General features: G+C 52.7%; 6 protein-coding genes across 6 annotated transcripts; 2 read left to right on the forward strand and 4 right to left on the reverse strand.

Annotated features, from left to right (window-relative positions):
• Positions 1-79: 79 nt before the first annotated feature.
• On the reverse strand, positions 80-427 carry LMH87_006260 (uncharacterized protein; the record flags this gene model as incomplete). Its single annotated transcript, XM_056204118.1, has 1 exon — positions 80-427. The coding sequence occupies one exon, from the start codon at positions 425-427 to the stop codon at positions 80-82; it is 348 nt and encodes a 115-aa protein (XP_056059507.1).
• A 711-nt stretch (positions 428-1,138) lies between these two features.
• Positions 1,139-3,129, reverse strand: LMH87_006261 (uncharacterized protein; the record flags this gene model as incomplete). The annotated part of the gene is made up of 2 exons (XM_056204119.1): positions 1,139-2,340; positions 2,403-3,129. The coding sequence occupies 2 exons, from the start codon at positions 3,127-3,129 to the stop codon at positions 1,139-1,141; spliced, it is 1,929 nt and encodes a 642-aa protein (XP_056059508.1).
• A 237-nt stretch (positions 3,130-3,366) lies between these two features.
• LMH87_006262 (uncharacterized protein) lies at positions 3,367-5,782 on the reverse strand (the record flags this gene model as incomplete). Its single annotated transcript, XM_056204121.1, has 6 exons — positions 3,367-3,409; positions 3,578-3,700; positions 4,130-4,535; positions 4,602-4,761; positions 5,203-5,373; positions 5,432-5,782. The coding sequence occupies 6 exons, from the start codon at positions 5,780-5,782 to the stop codon at positions 3,367-3,369; spliced, it is 1,254 nt and encodes a 417-aa protein (XP_056059509.1).
• Positions 5,783-6,332: 550 nt separating this feature from the next.
• Positions 6,333-8,392, forward strand: LMH87_006263 (uncharacterized protein; the record flags this gene model as incomplete). Its single annotated transcript, XM_056204122.1, has 2 exons — positions 6,333-6,508; positions 6,559-8,392. The coding sequence occupies 2 exons, from the start codon at positions 6,333-6,335 to the stop codon at positions 8,390-8,392; spliced, it is 2,010 nt and encodes a 669-aa protein (XP_056059510.1).
• Positions 8,393-8,927: 535 nt separating this feature from the next.
• On the reverse strand, positions 8,928-12,050 carry LMH87_006264 (uncharacterized protein; the record flags this gene model as incomplete). Its single annotated transcript, XM_056204123.1, has 7 exons — positions 8,928-10,466; positions 10,530-10,632; positions 10,687-10,893; positions 10,941-11,040; positions 11,100-11,505; positions 11,562-11,746; positions 11,804-12,050. The coding sequence occupies 7 exons, from the start codon at positions 12,048-12,050 to the stop codon at positions 8,928-8,930; spliced, it is 2,787 nt and encodes a 928-aa protein (XP_056059511.1).
• A 1,248-nt stretch (positions 12,051-13,298) lies between these two features.
• On the forward strand, positions 13,299-13,929 carry LMH87_006265 (uncharacterized protein; the record flags this gene model as incomplete). The annotated part of the gene is made up of 2 exons (XM_056204124.1): positions 13,299-13,712; positions 13,768-13,929. The coding sequence occupies 2 exons, from the start codon at positions 13,299-13,301 to the stop codon at positions 13,927-13,929; spliced, it is 576 nt and encodes a 191-aa protein (XP_056059512.1).
• Positions 13,930-14,105: the final 176 nt, after the last annotated feature.

Genomic DNA, 14,105 nt, shown 5'->3' on the forward strand with positions numbered 1-14,105 from the left:
CTGGCTATGTGTTTGTGAGTCGTCCATGTAGCCGGCCAACTAGCATGACAATAGCAATGTTGCCATCGCCGTTTTTGATTTACAAGTTGTTCTCCTTTAAGCCTTCCAATACCGCCTTGACAAAGGGGAGAAACCCCTTTGGCCCGGACGAGGCGTCCTTGAGATGAACCGTCGTCGTGCTGCTCCGCTGAAAGATTTCGCGCACAATCTCCAGCCGCAGCTCCAAGTCGATCCCCGCGCCCATGAAGACATGGTCGATGCTGCCGGTGGCGCCGCCGCCGCCGCCGCCGGCGTCGTCTGCAAACGCGGCCCGCACGTCGTCGATGCAGGTACCGCCGAGGATCTCCAGGCCGGGGTCGTCGATCTGAGACTTGGCGTCGTCGACCACGATGCCCTTGCGGCCGAGGAGGAGGATGCGTCTAGCCATGATGACAGGGGGGAAGTTGATGCAGTTGTTGCTGCTGTGGAGGCTGATTTAGTGTGCTTTTGCAGGTTTGTCGTCGCAGAATTTGGTCAGATGGGATGTTGAAAGTGTTTATATCAAGACTAAAAAGAAAAATAGTCTCACGTGAGCAATTACAAAGCTCTTCTCTCTTCGCCTGGTGGCTTCCAAAAAAAGCCTGGCGTGTGTTGGTAAACATCCAGAAACGGGGGCACGCTACTCCGGGGACAGGCCGTGACAGAGCAAGCGACATCAGACTCTAGCGTGTCAATGACCGCTATATAGAGCTAAACGGGACTCGGTGTATTCTACTGCCTGTCGTAGGAACCAACAATTAGTGAAATTCACACTATATACATAATCCCATCAGCTTGGCAGTGACAAAGTTCTCTGATTGTGTATTGGCAGCTCTATTCTTTTTCCAACATGTCTAAAATCTATGCAGTCGAGCAGAAGCCAAGAAACGAGCTATATACGGGTATATGTGGTGAAATAGATCGTGGGGAAATACCAAATCAGCCTGCAAAAACAAATACTAGATTAAACGAGAAAAGGTATCCGCGCAATGCAATTGTTGGCCCTTCTGTGTAAGCACTTTTGTGATACAGACAACCCGCTCTGATGCTGGCAATAAACAAAATTTAAATCATACAATCCGTCTTTTTGGTTCTTTTCGTCGCCATGTCTATGGCGTTTCTAACCGGTAGCATTTCTGTCAGCGGCTTCATCGGCGGCCTTGTTCCAATCCACCTTCCAGAGGTAAAGGTACTCGATAATGGAGACGATAACCAGGCCAGCCGTGACACCGATCCAAAGACCCTCGAGCTTCATGCCAAGGCCAAAGGCAAGACCAATGGACAGCGGCAGGGAGACGAGATAATAGGCGATGAGATTGACGGGGCCGCCGATGGCCTGTTTGCCGATACCGCGCAGCAAGCCGTGAGCACCAGCGCTGAGGCCGTCAAAGACTTGCATGATGGCGACCGCGGGCATGACCTGAGCAACCAGTTCAATGACGCCCTCGTCGTTGGTGAAAAGAAGGGGCAGGTGGTAGCGGAAGACGACAAATATAACAAAATTGAAGACGCTGATGGAGGCGGCGAGCCAAAACGTGACTCTGGCGGTGATTTTAGCGGCATCGACGAGGCCAGCACCGATAAGGTTGGCCACGCGGGTCGAGGCAGCAATGGACATGGGAAAAGGGATCTGGTATGAGATGGAGGTGAGCGTGCCGAGGACGCTCTGGGCGGCCAGGTACTCGGAGCCAAAGCGGCTGGCGAAGAGAGTCATGAACTCAAAGGCGAGCCATTCGGCCTCAATCATAATCATGCCGGGCAGGGCGAGCTTGATCATGACCCACCAGTTAGAGAAAGCGCGGCGGCTGAAACCACCCCAGCATTGACGTCCGTCCACGAAGCGGATATAGAGGAAGAGAAGGATGGGAAGCAGATTCTCGGTAACGGCGACAGCAATCGGAGCGCCAATGAACCCGTATTTGAGCTTCCAAACCAGCAGCCAGCTGAGAAAGATGTTGAAAGGGGCAGCAATGAGGAGCACGTAGGTGGTGGCGCGGAAGAGGCCCTGTGCCTGGGTATAGCGTTTGCCGCACTCGAACAGGATGACACCAGGTATGCTGCCGATACAGACCTTGAGATACATGGAAGCTAGGCGAGCCGTCTCGGCTTCTGGAACGAGGCGTATCAGGATTTCCTCCGAGAAGCACCAGATCAGAATGACGGGACCTGATAGGGAAAGTAAGAAGAGAGCCATGCGCTGACACTGGAGACCGACGAGGTGCTTGTGGCCAGAGCCGTAAGCTTGCGCGCAGAGTGTATCAAGACTTGTTGCCAAGCCCTGGAAAGGAGCAAGACAGGTAATGGCATTTGACATGTTGGCCACTGCAAGGGTTGTTAGCTTGAGCTCCAATTGCGGTCGTGCATGGTAAGCAGACGCGACTTACAAGAAACTGCACCGAGCTCCATCTTGCCGATTCGGCCGACAGCAAAAATACTAGTGACATTGATGGAGTACTGAAGAGCGAATGTTGTGATGAGGGGGATGCAGTAGGTGACGACAGTCTTGGTCTCGCGCTGCCAAGTAGTGCGAATACGACCACTGGCAACAGCATCTATCCATTGCCGCTCCAAGTCCTCACTGTCGCTATCTGAGGGCGTGCTCTCTCCGCCACGGTGGCCATCTAACAAGGGTGCTGTCTCATCCTGGCTGCCGTGGACGCCATTGGGGCCGTTGGCGTGGCCCTCATCCGCAGGGACCTTGGTGCTGAATAGACGACGGTATATGCGAGAGAAAAAACCGTGGTTGTGATGGTGGTGCTTGGGTGGCAGGATATGATTATCACGGAGCAGGCTGCGCTCGGCGTTGCGGGATTGCTTGCGCTCCATGGCCGTCATGGCGGGCTCGTCGGGGCTGCGGTGATCAAAGACGGGACGGGACACGCCGTACGCAACACCGGAGGGGCGGCGGTACATGGAATTGCTGAGGCTGCCATAATGCTGATCCGGCGTACCGACGATGCCTTCCTCGACAGCACTCTGGTCCACATCGTCATCTGAGCACTCGGCAATGTCGCGGGCGAGAGCCTCTGCGAGCGGGGAGGAAGCTCGAAACGAGGCGGAAAGACCACCGCCAACCCGGGTGGCGGAACCGCTCGACCTGGGGAGACTCATGATAAGAGTGTGTATGGAAGCAAGCGGGCGGTCTACTGTTTGCGCGGCCAATTGAGGCCGGGTGACCAAGATGGTATTATTGACAGGCGTAAGAGAGACTCCAAAATGAGATTGGGGAGCAGTGACGCTCTAGATATCCCAAGAGTGGTGATGACGTGAATAGTGCAAAAGTGTGATGGACAGGCTTGGAGGCAAACGGAGTCGTCTTTGCGGGTACAGATGTGGAAAGTTGGCTGACTAAAACTTGCTTGGCTGGCTTGGACTTGCAAGAAGAAAAAGTCTGTCAGGATGAAGCAAGAAAAAGTCAACGATAGCCGCCGTGCGGAGAGAATAATGTAGATGGAGGAACGGGAAAAGGAAAATTTTAAGCACAAAGTTTAGAGGCGCATAAAGAGGCGAGGCTCCCAGACATTGGATGAGTCGGACTTGGGGAAAAAAGCAGGCGTACCTATTGGTACAAATGTAGGCGAGCAGTGGACAGAGCGCCGGAGTCTGGCGAGTTTTAGCAGGACGGCCGCCTGTACAGTATTCGTACAGTGTATGCAGGCGAGCTGACAGCGGCCGGGTATGCCTGCCGGACGAGGTCAATGGCACCCGCGAGCATCAAGGTTGGGCGGCTTACAGCGGTCCCCCAGGGCTTCATGAACGGCTTTTTGGGCTTCAACAAACACACCAAGGCAAGCGAAGGTAGCGCCACCAAACCCCGCTAGCATCGGCGTGACAGCACACGCATATCTGCGCTTTGCCTCAAAAGGGATTCGGCCAGCTGACATCGGCGCCCGCGGAACATCGACAGACGCCTCTGTACCATGCTTGCGCGCCCTGTCGCGCACGCTGTGTACGTTACTCGCCCGTCGTACACATTACACTCTCGCCACTCATTCAACGCCGCCCGTTTGTGCCAAGTTTTACATCGTCACGACCCTGGCATGGAACCCGCCTTCCATTCCTCCAAAGACGCACTGTATTTATAGCAAATCTCATTCCGGTGCTACACTACCTCATCCAGCTCTGGCCTAAACAGTCCTCCTCTTCGTGGGACATGGTTGCCACCCATGGTGTCTCGTCTCGGCTGTACTTGCGCAAGGGCACGCTGTACGGCATCCGGAACCCTACCACGGTGCCAGCCTCGCCGGACCGGCCTTGCGACTCTGTTGGCACATCAGTCTTGAAGCACCCCGTCATGATTGCATCGTCCCTGAATAGCGATGGCCACACGAGCACCCCAATCTCCCACGAGGCTATTCGAAACTGCCCGGTTGGCTTCGCTGCGTCCCCCCACGCTTGCTTCGACAAGTTTGCTGAAGTGACCAATGCCCAATCGATCGTGTCGTTCTTGTTCGTGCGTATATACGTCTTGATATGCGGCGCTGCGCGATCTCTGCCGCCATCCCGAAAATCGCTGGCTATTTCAAACAGGGGCGTATGAGTAGACGACCAGCTGAATCAGAGACGAGCGTTGCTTTACTTACTCAGTGTTGATTTCTCATCTGCCATCCAATGATGAAAAACTGGGCGTAGGTACTCGAGCTGCTTCTCCTGTTGCTTGCTCTGTACTTTGGTGTGGATCGATCCTCCAGATGCGTATCCGTCGAGCGACGCCCGGATCTCATCGGCCGTGGGGAAGACGATCTTGAATTGTGGTGACGCCGCTGCAGCCACTCTACCTTTCGATAGTGCCTTAAATAAAGTCCCACGGAGCCACTCGTCGCTCCCCCCAAGCGTCGCTATGGAAGATATCTGCACAGCCACGTCTGATTTCCCGGGCTGGCATGGTATCTGCTGCAAACACTTGGCCATGCCATCCCAGCCCCAGCGTGTGGCGCCAGGCCCCCCATGCGCTTCATGTGTACCTGGAACACTGGCAACTAAGCTTGCTTTTACTGAAGAGAAATCGTACTTGTTCAAGTTTTCCACTAGTGCAGTGCAAGTTGGCCGCATCCTGTCGTACGATCTGAGGTAGCTGAGCAAGTCAAACTTGAACCGCTGCCCACTGCCATGTGCCATGGTATCTGGCAATGGCGGATTTTCTGGGTTTTTTTCCAGCTTTGACAGGATGGGGGAAATCCATACCGCGTTTGTCATGTTGGTCCAATCCTTTGGTATCATGTTGGCTGTGTGGATAATCACTTGCGCTGTGTCGTGTCGACGAAATACTACTAGCATTTTGGAGTGATGTGTGCCAAACATTTCCGGCATAGGTGCGACATGTAATTGCACATTAGGAAAGAACTCTGCTTGTTCCTACACAACAGTTAGCATTGATATTGCCGATACACACGCAAAGTCTACCTCCACATACGACTAGGGCGAGACGATTCTCGTCTTCTCTCTTCCAAAAGCCGTGAACAACATGAACCTGAACATGAGGTTTGATGTCGCGGTCAAAGGCGTTCATCAAGAAAGGTATACTGTGTAAATAGTTAAAGTCCCAGCATTCGCTGATCAACGGGTCGCCCAGCAAGTCAGCTAGCGTGACGGCATCTTTGTTGCTCTCCTCATCAAGGTCCTGAATCCAGGTAAGACGAAAGGGCGAAGGAATGGTTTCGACATTTTTCTGCTTCTTTGATCTGGGTGGACTGATTGAACGAGAGAGTGATTTCAGTCCGTCTGGAGTCTCTGATTCGAGCGGCCTCTTGCTACCGCCATCCATGGTAGACAAGGGCTCGATGCAGGTGCTCGTGTGTCGGGGGTGGCAGTACTGTCCGTCGGTTTTCACCAGGAATAGAAATCCAGGAGAGAAATTTGGCTCGATATGCGGGCCACGTAATTAGCAGAAAGTGCAAGATTGTGTATTTCTTCACTGCTGCGTTTGTGCAGACCTTGGCAAGGCAAGACGTCCATCACCAGCTGCCAGCTGAGCCACAAAGGGCGCACCAGCCACACCACCAATCCGCAGCGTGGCTAGTGGACGACCCACACTGCTGCCCGCCAGGGTGCTTCAGGTTGGTGGTCAGTGGTGAAGGGGCGCGGTGGCCATTTGCGCCTCCCTGTCTGTCCCCTTGGTTCTGCTCGTAACCACCAGCGATCTTCTTTCTTTTCTGTATCCTCCACCACACTTACAACTGGCGCTGTCGGTTTCGTGGACGAGAGGCTCCTTTCTTTCTTTGTAGTATGCGAGTTTTCACCACAGTCTAACATTTCTTCCGACGCGCCCGCTACAACGACACACTGCCCACCAACTTCCGCACGAGTAGCCCACCATGAGGCTGCTTCAACTGGCTCTCTATGCGGCGTCTGCCATCGGCGTCGCGGCGGAGACGACCACTGAACCGACAACCTTTGGCGGCATTTCTGTCCCTCCCCTGCCGGAGTTTTCCCCGACAACATGGGGAACCGACGTCAACAAGACCAAGTTCACGGTGGTCAAGCACTACAGGTAGGCACCGTTGACCCCGTGGCCGTGGACCTGCCTAATAGAACCTCTAGTCCCTATTGCCACCACTGCATATCTTTTGCGCCCGTATATCAGACCCTTTACGAGTTCTACCATACCATGAAGCCTGGACCCAAGGGTGACGAGGCAGGCACCGTTGCCGAACGCCATAGTTTGCAATTCGCTACGCTGAACTGTGTTGCCCACAGCGACTTTTGCGTTGAGCACGAGGTCAATGCCTGGCCCCAGACTGTGCTCTTCAAGGACGGACAGAAGGTCAAATCTCTTACTGGCCAGCGGACCATTGCCGAGATGAGCGAAGTGATCGAAAAGGCGCTTGAGGAGGACAAGCCCGGCTCTCGCCCCGCGGATCTTGCGCTGCCCGAGCCTGGCGCTACAGAGGCCCCAAAGCCTGTCAAGAAGACTTCGGTCGTTGCCAAAACCTCCAAGAAGATCCCCGACAACTACAACCTCGACGGTGTCTCTGTTTCTCTGACGGCCGAGTCGTTCCAAAAGCACGTTACACTCACGCACGACCCCTGGTTCATCAAGTTCTATGCCCCTTGGTGCTCTCACTGCCAGGCTTTGAAGCCAACCTGGGAGCAGCTCGCCAAATCTATGCGTGGAAAGCTCAACATTGGCGAGGTCGACTGTGTCAAGGAGAAGCGCCTATGCAAGGATGTTCACGTCAAGGGCTTTCCCACCATCCTTTTCTTCAAGGGAGGTGAGAGAGTCGAGTACAATGGTCTCCGCGGCATCGGTGATTTCACCAAGTACGCCGACAGTGCCATTGATCTTGCCAGCGGTGTTCCTGATGTCGACGCCAAAGGCTTTGAGGAGCTCGAGAAGACCGAAGAAGTCATCTTTGTCTACTTTTATGACCATGCGGCCGTCTCCGAGGATTTTGCCGCCCTCGAGAGAGTTCCACTGAGCCTCATTGGCCATGCCAAGCTCGTCAAGACGAACGATCCGGAGCTCTACAAGCGCTTCAAGATAACCACTTGGCCAAGACTGATAGTCTCTCGCGAGGGTCGCCCGACCTACTACACACCTTTCACGCCCAATGAAATGCGCGATGTTCGCCGTATTCTGGATTGGATGAAGTCGGTTTGGCTCCCGCTCGTACCTGAGCTGACTGCCACCAATGCTCGCCAGATCATGGAGAATAAGCTCGTCGTCCTCGGAATTCTCGAGAGAAAGGAAGGCGACCAGGAGACTATCCAGGGTTCGCTCCGTGAGATGAAGAGCGCCGCCAATGAGTGGATGGATCGTCAGATTCAGGAATTCCAGCTCGAACGCAAGAAGCTTCGAGATGCCAAGCAAATGAGAATCGAGGAAGCCGAAGACCGCAATGACGAGCGTGCCCTCCGAAGTGCCAAGTCGATTCGCATCAACATGGACAACTCGAACCGTAAAGAGGTTGCCTTTGCTTGGGTGGATGGCATTTTCTGGCAGCGTTGGCTCCGCACCACGTACGGCATCGATGTTAAGGACAAGGATGGCGAGCGTATCATTATCAACGACGAGGGCCGCCGCAAGTACTGGGATACCACCGTCACGGGCAACCACATCCTCGTCAGCCGCACGTCCATCATGGAGACTCTCGACAAGATTGTCTACGGGCCCCACGGTGCCATCAAACCCAAGCTGACCGTCTCCTTTATCGAGAAGATTTTCTTTGACATCCGCGTCACCTTTAGAGACCACCCGATCCTGTCCCTGCTCAGCGTCTGCGGCATCGCCTACGGCGCCTTTACGTTTTTGCGTGCTCGCAAGGGTCGCCGCGGCGGCCACTTTCGCCTCGACGACTCCATGGGTGGCGGCATCAAGGACTTCAAGGATGGTCTGCTGGGTGGCGGCGTCAACGGCAACACCAAGGCCGACTGATTACCTTGTGCCACACGACTCGCATGCATTACAATGCCACTAAAAACCCCCGTCAGGGTGTTTTGGTGAGACTCGCATACTTTCCATCTCAGTTGGACCGTTGTTTTGTTTTGGTCTTTGTTCCTATACATGGTTTTTTTTTTTTTTTTTTGGGTAGCACTGTGTCTACGGGTTAGATCGGCAAAGCGGAAATTTACAAGCGCGCGCACACACACTCACAAGGATACACGAAGAAGCAGAAAGGCGACTTGGAGAAGAACAAGCAGGCAATCGGACCAATGCTGCTGCACAAACTACTGTTGTGCACGGGCAAAGTTGCGTAATCGCCAACCGGAGTTTTGGGGGAACCTTGCCTGTTGTTATTTATATACTGCCTGGTATGTGTGATTCTGCATAGTATTTTACTTGTTCATTCCTATTTCCAACTTTTTTGATTTCACGTGAGTCAATAAAATAAAACAACTACACAAAACAAAAGCGTAAAATATAGTATCATACTTCTATCGGTTCGTCAAAGGGGCTAAGAAGACTTTGTCTAGGTATAAATCTCCTCCGTCAGGCTGTTGAGCGTTAGACCCGTCTTGGCAATGTCGTCGACATCAACCAAAAAGTCTAGAGGCATCTCGACAAGAGTGCCTCGCACGCGGCCCAGCCATTCCCGCAGCTCCTTTATGCCACCGGGGAACTCGCTGTGGACAACGTGACCATACTCGACCTTTTGCGCCTGCTTCTCCTCTTCCTTGCTATCTTTCTCCGGTTTCTCTTTTCTATTTTCGATTTTGGCAACATCCTGTTCGACTTGGGCCTCTTCCTGGATCCCAGCATTCTCCTCAGCCTGCTCCAGCTCTTCCTTTTCCTCGTTCTTGAAATCTGCATCATTGCCTGCGCTCGCACCCTTGTTTGCATCTTTCGTGTCGGCCTTGCCAGCAGTTGCGTCTGCCGGCTCTGTCTTGGCAGCGTCTTTCTTACTAGCGTGGTGCTCTTCCTTTTTCATCTCTGCAGCCGTCTTGAAGTGTTTGGTGAAGAAGTCGTCGTAGTCTTTCCAGGACCGCACCGTGTCGTCGGGAACGGGATGGAATACTTTTCGGAAAATTTCCGTGTTCGACTTTGCCGTCCCACGCCAGAGGTTCAAAAAGTTAGGGTGCAAAGGATCGCGAACAAGGACGTCGGCGGGGGAACCCCAATCGTATTCGTTGAGGGCGTCCGTGATGGGATGCCAGTTTACGTTGGGTTTCTCGGGATCCTGGTGCGGGAGCAGGCCAAGGTGTTTGCGGAAAATTTCGCGACGAAGAGACGAAGCAAACTTGGAGGCTCGGTAGGGCTTACCATCCAGGGTGCTGGAGACCTGCGGGCCATTCTCAATGACGACGGCGATTTCTGAATCGTGAGTGCCGAGCTGTGAACGGTCGTTGAGATTGGCAGATCCGCAAATGACGAGACGATCGTCGGCTATGAGAAGCTTTGAGTGGATGTAAAGTTCTTCGCTAACAAATGCATCCATCTCAGCGTCTGCGCTACCGTCCCAGACGAAATCCGAGAGTTCATCTCGCCCATCCATGTAGGCCGCAACGACAGAGTTTTTCGTTTTGTCCACAACTGTTCGTGCTTGCTCCTGATACTTTTTGTAGGAGCCTGTGGTTCCGCCAGTGCCTTCGCCTTGCGGATAGTTCCCCGCACCAACTTGGTCGTCGTGCTCTTTTCTGGCCTCTTCGTATCCAACTCCAGCCTTCCTTTCAGCTTCTTCCATGGTGGTAGACGTGTTGATGCGATCGAAGTTGCGCAGATTGTAGAAGCTAATATACTCGGTCGGATCTTCGATGCCAGCCTGTTTGAGCCTCTCCATGATGCTGTGACCTCCACGAGAGATGGAGCTATACTGGTACTTCATGATTGCACGAGTACCCAGCGCATCATTGGCCTTGAGGTCGCCCGCAAATCCTGGAACCGCAGGTATCACAACCCACATTTTGAAACGCTCTTTATTAGCATGCGCGCGCTGGATTCTTTGAACGATGGCTGCGCCAATTTTGTTCACGACGGGGTGTTGTTTATTGCTCGTCGCCGTAATGAAGAACTGAATGCGTCAGAAATGGCCGCTGGCCAAGCTTCCCAAGGATCTAGTGCGAGTTCTTCTTACCTGATTTTCGATATAAACGAAATGCTTGGCTTTCAAAATTGCATCAACGTAGGCGTTGGCGATGGAGTGCTCCGTGCGGTGGCCAGAAGACCAGCGACCGCAGCTAACTTCTAGTTAGCCATAGATAGCACAGTCGACTTCAGCAGAGTGGTCTTACCTGCGAGTGAGCTGAATGTCCAGCCTGTCCTTTGAGGCTTCAGATTTTCTGCGGCCAAGACCGCGCAGACCTCTAGTGAACCTTTTCCTAAGTGAACCAACCGCTTGGTGTACAGTCTTGCCGATTTCCTCGATTGTATCTGGCGTAGCCATGCGACTGTACTTGTCACCATTCTTTTCGCCGTACTTGGCGTCGTATATGTAGTTCCTAGGCTGGATGAGAAGACGGAAGAGCACTTGGCTGGTTCGACTTACCATCGGTCAACGAAGTGATCTATGAGGCTATGAGTAATGCTACCTGTCATGCAGAGCGCCACGTCAGACCATCCCATTCTCGAGCTCTTTGTTCTGTCCACTATGATACAATCAGTCAGTCAACAGCCAAGTACAAACGATACATTGTGTGTTGCGTACGCTTGTTTTGCTCCCAGTCGAAAACATCCGAAAAGTCGAAGATCCGAGCATTGTTGTAGTCTTGGCCTGGAAATATTATAGCATCCAAGTTTTCAGGGTGCGCATCAGCAATGGGATGGCTGTTGGTGTCCCAACGTCCAAAGCAGAGATCCAGGCCACCCATGAAGCAAATCCTGTCGTCGACGATGAGAAGCTTTTCGTGGTGTGCCCAGTACAATACTATGTCATCTGTTACACCATAAACGGCCTTGACAGCGGCATGTGATGCTTTGGCGAGGTCGAAATGAGTGAGATCTTTGAAAGCTTTCCTAAACTCTGACTTGATGTCATAGCCAGTGGGGACATGGTCAGGGTGGCGGAAGACATGAATGTTGGGATGCAGAGCCTCTAGTGCTTTTTTGGTATGCTACAATGGTTTTGAGCGAGAAACTTGTTGCGAGGAGCTGTAATGGAGTTACTTACGGCAGAATCAAGTGTAAGCGCAGCCTGTACTTCTTTGTAAATGATGACATTGACGGTGACACCGCGCTCAGCAGCTGCCTTGAGCATGGCGTCTAAGCGATACTGTGCATTCTTGGAAGGGGGCCGCCGCAGGTACAACTCAGGGCTTAGCCACCAATCCAGGATGTATATAGACTGCTCGGCACCTGTAGAATACGTTTAGCTACATGCGAAATTCAAGTCACAGTAGTCGCTGCACTCACGCTCGAGTGCTTGAGAGACTGCGTAGAAATAGGAGCACCCGTCGACGAACCATTTCGCATCGCCAGTTGTTTCCGGCGCAAAGGAGTGATAGCGATTGGTCAGATGCTCAGGGTGTAGGTGATCGCATACATGTCCCACATGAATATGTGAATGCTTCTCGCCTGAAAACAACGCCTCGATCCCGGCCTCGACCTTCTTGAAGGGGGTGTGGGTGTGAGCTTCGGACGCTTGGAAATCGGGCTCCATGACTGCGCGGCTGCGATTAGCTGTAGCACTACTAATCGAAATTGCTCGAAAAACGCTGTTCAGTCTTGTATTTCACATTACTGCAGCAGTGTCGAAAGAGGTCCCGGCGTGGAAAGCGGATGGCTGGGAATCGGAAGAACGGCCGGGCAGCTATTAACTAGCGCAGCCAGCTGCTGCTAGCAACGCGTACCACCAGGTCCGAGCAAGCCAGTGTCATGAGAAGACTGCACATGAACGTATGATGCAACCCCGCCAGCGAGGCAGAAACGCGCAGCTAGCGGCTGCCAAGATAGTATGTTAGGGTGTACGGAAGGGATGCCAGTCCATTCAGACAGTAATTATTATTTGGTGGAGGGGCGTCGTCGGCAAGTGCTTGCCTGCCAAAAGGGAAGCCGCAAGAGCGGCAGGGGAGCATCCATCTACCCTTTGCTAGGTAGGCACAGAGTAGCAAAAAAGACGCTAATGGTGAGGCTGTTAGTTAGTTATCAGAAAAGGAAAAAATCCAAAGGAGAATAAGAAGAATAGAAATATGAAAGACCTAGTTGAGATAAGGCGAATACGAAAGAATAAGAAGAATAAGAAAGACTAGGAAAAGAAAAGATGCAATAACTACCAGAAGATAAAGAAGATAATAAGTCATTATTTCTGCTTGAGCGGCGTATCTTTTTGGCACCTCCGTGCGGCTACCGACAAACGCTAATAGTAAATAGCTGCAGCAAGCTCAAGCTTTGAACATTGCTGAGATACTCTAGCAATGAGGTTGTAATTTTTCTTCTTCTTCTTCTTCTTCTTCTTCTTTTTCTTCTCTTTAGGTTTAGGCTGATTTTCCGTAGCTGCAGAAATATTTCGGCCCAGCACCCTCGTTGTGCGACATGATTGCCATTGTTGAACACGCCTAAGCAGTAGGCTCCGGTGGTGATGCTGTCTTCCTGCTCACCTCCCGTCTCCACCACTTTCTTTCACGGTCACGGCAAAAATTACCAACACCCAAACCTAGCAATCTGCGCAGTCGAGCTGTCCACGGCACTGCGTCCTACATCAGCCTGCATTCTACAGCTACAATCTAATTTCAGTAAAGCGGCGCCATTCAGGCACACGCAGACACTCGACATTCCATCTCGAGGAGCTCCCGATCTGCCCACCTACCCTATCCATCGTGCATGAGATCATCTTTGCTCCGCGCACATTACTCTCAGGCGCCCCTGGACGTTTTCTCAAGATACAGACGCCACTCTCCGGTGCCGCATCATGTCAGGCTCGCCCTCTGTTATCCTCTTCGATGCCAAAGAGCATTCGCATGTGACGCCATATCTTGCCGCCATCCACGCATCCTGCATCACACATGATCGCACGATAGCCACATTTTTACCGCCACTGTCGCATGACAAGCTGCTTTCATGGTGGAAAAGTCGCATAGCGGAAATCGCAGATGGCAGCCGAATCATGTTTTTGCTGATAGACGACGTGGATCCCTCTGAACGCATAAAAGGACCCGAGATTATGGGTGTTGTCATGTTGTACATGCCACCGTCAGAGACTGGGCCGTTTCGATGCATGGTCGAGAAGCTGCTCATTCGTAAAACCTTTCGAGGGAGAGGCGGCGCTAGACTATTGATGGCTGCGTTGGAGGCAGAGGCGCTGAACAGGCAGCGCACGATGCTGGTGAGATGTTCTGATTTTCACTGCCGGTTTCGCCTTGTTGACAGATTCTTCACAGCTTTTGGACACGGAAACTGGAAGCCCGGCCGAGGCTGTCTACAAAAAACTGGGATACACCCAAGTGGGAAAGATCCCCAACTATGGCATCAGCCCCACGGGAGAGCTCAAGGACGGCACGTTCTTCTACAAAGATATATCAGCGCAGGCGTTCAACGGATAATTAAGCGAATAGACAGGCCACGCGTGATCTCGAACGGTATATTTGTGGCAAGATATAGAACCACCAATATATCATCAACTTGGACCCCCCTGGCAGGACGTACACGTGGGCTAGCGCTTCTTATTAGGAGACTCTGCCGTTCTCACATTTCCCCGCGCAGTGGATGTCTGGATGGA

This window comes from Akanthomyces muscarius, chromosome 1, assembly GCF_028009165.1.
Source record: "Akanthomyces muscarius strain Ve6 chromosome 1, whole genome shotgun sequence".
NCBI lineage: Eukaryota > Fungi > Ascomycota > Sordariomycetes > Hypocreales > Cordycipitaceae > Akanthomyces > Akanthomyces muscarius.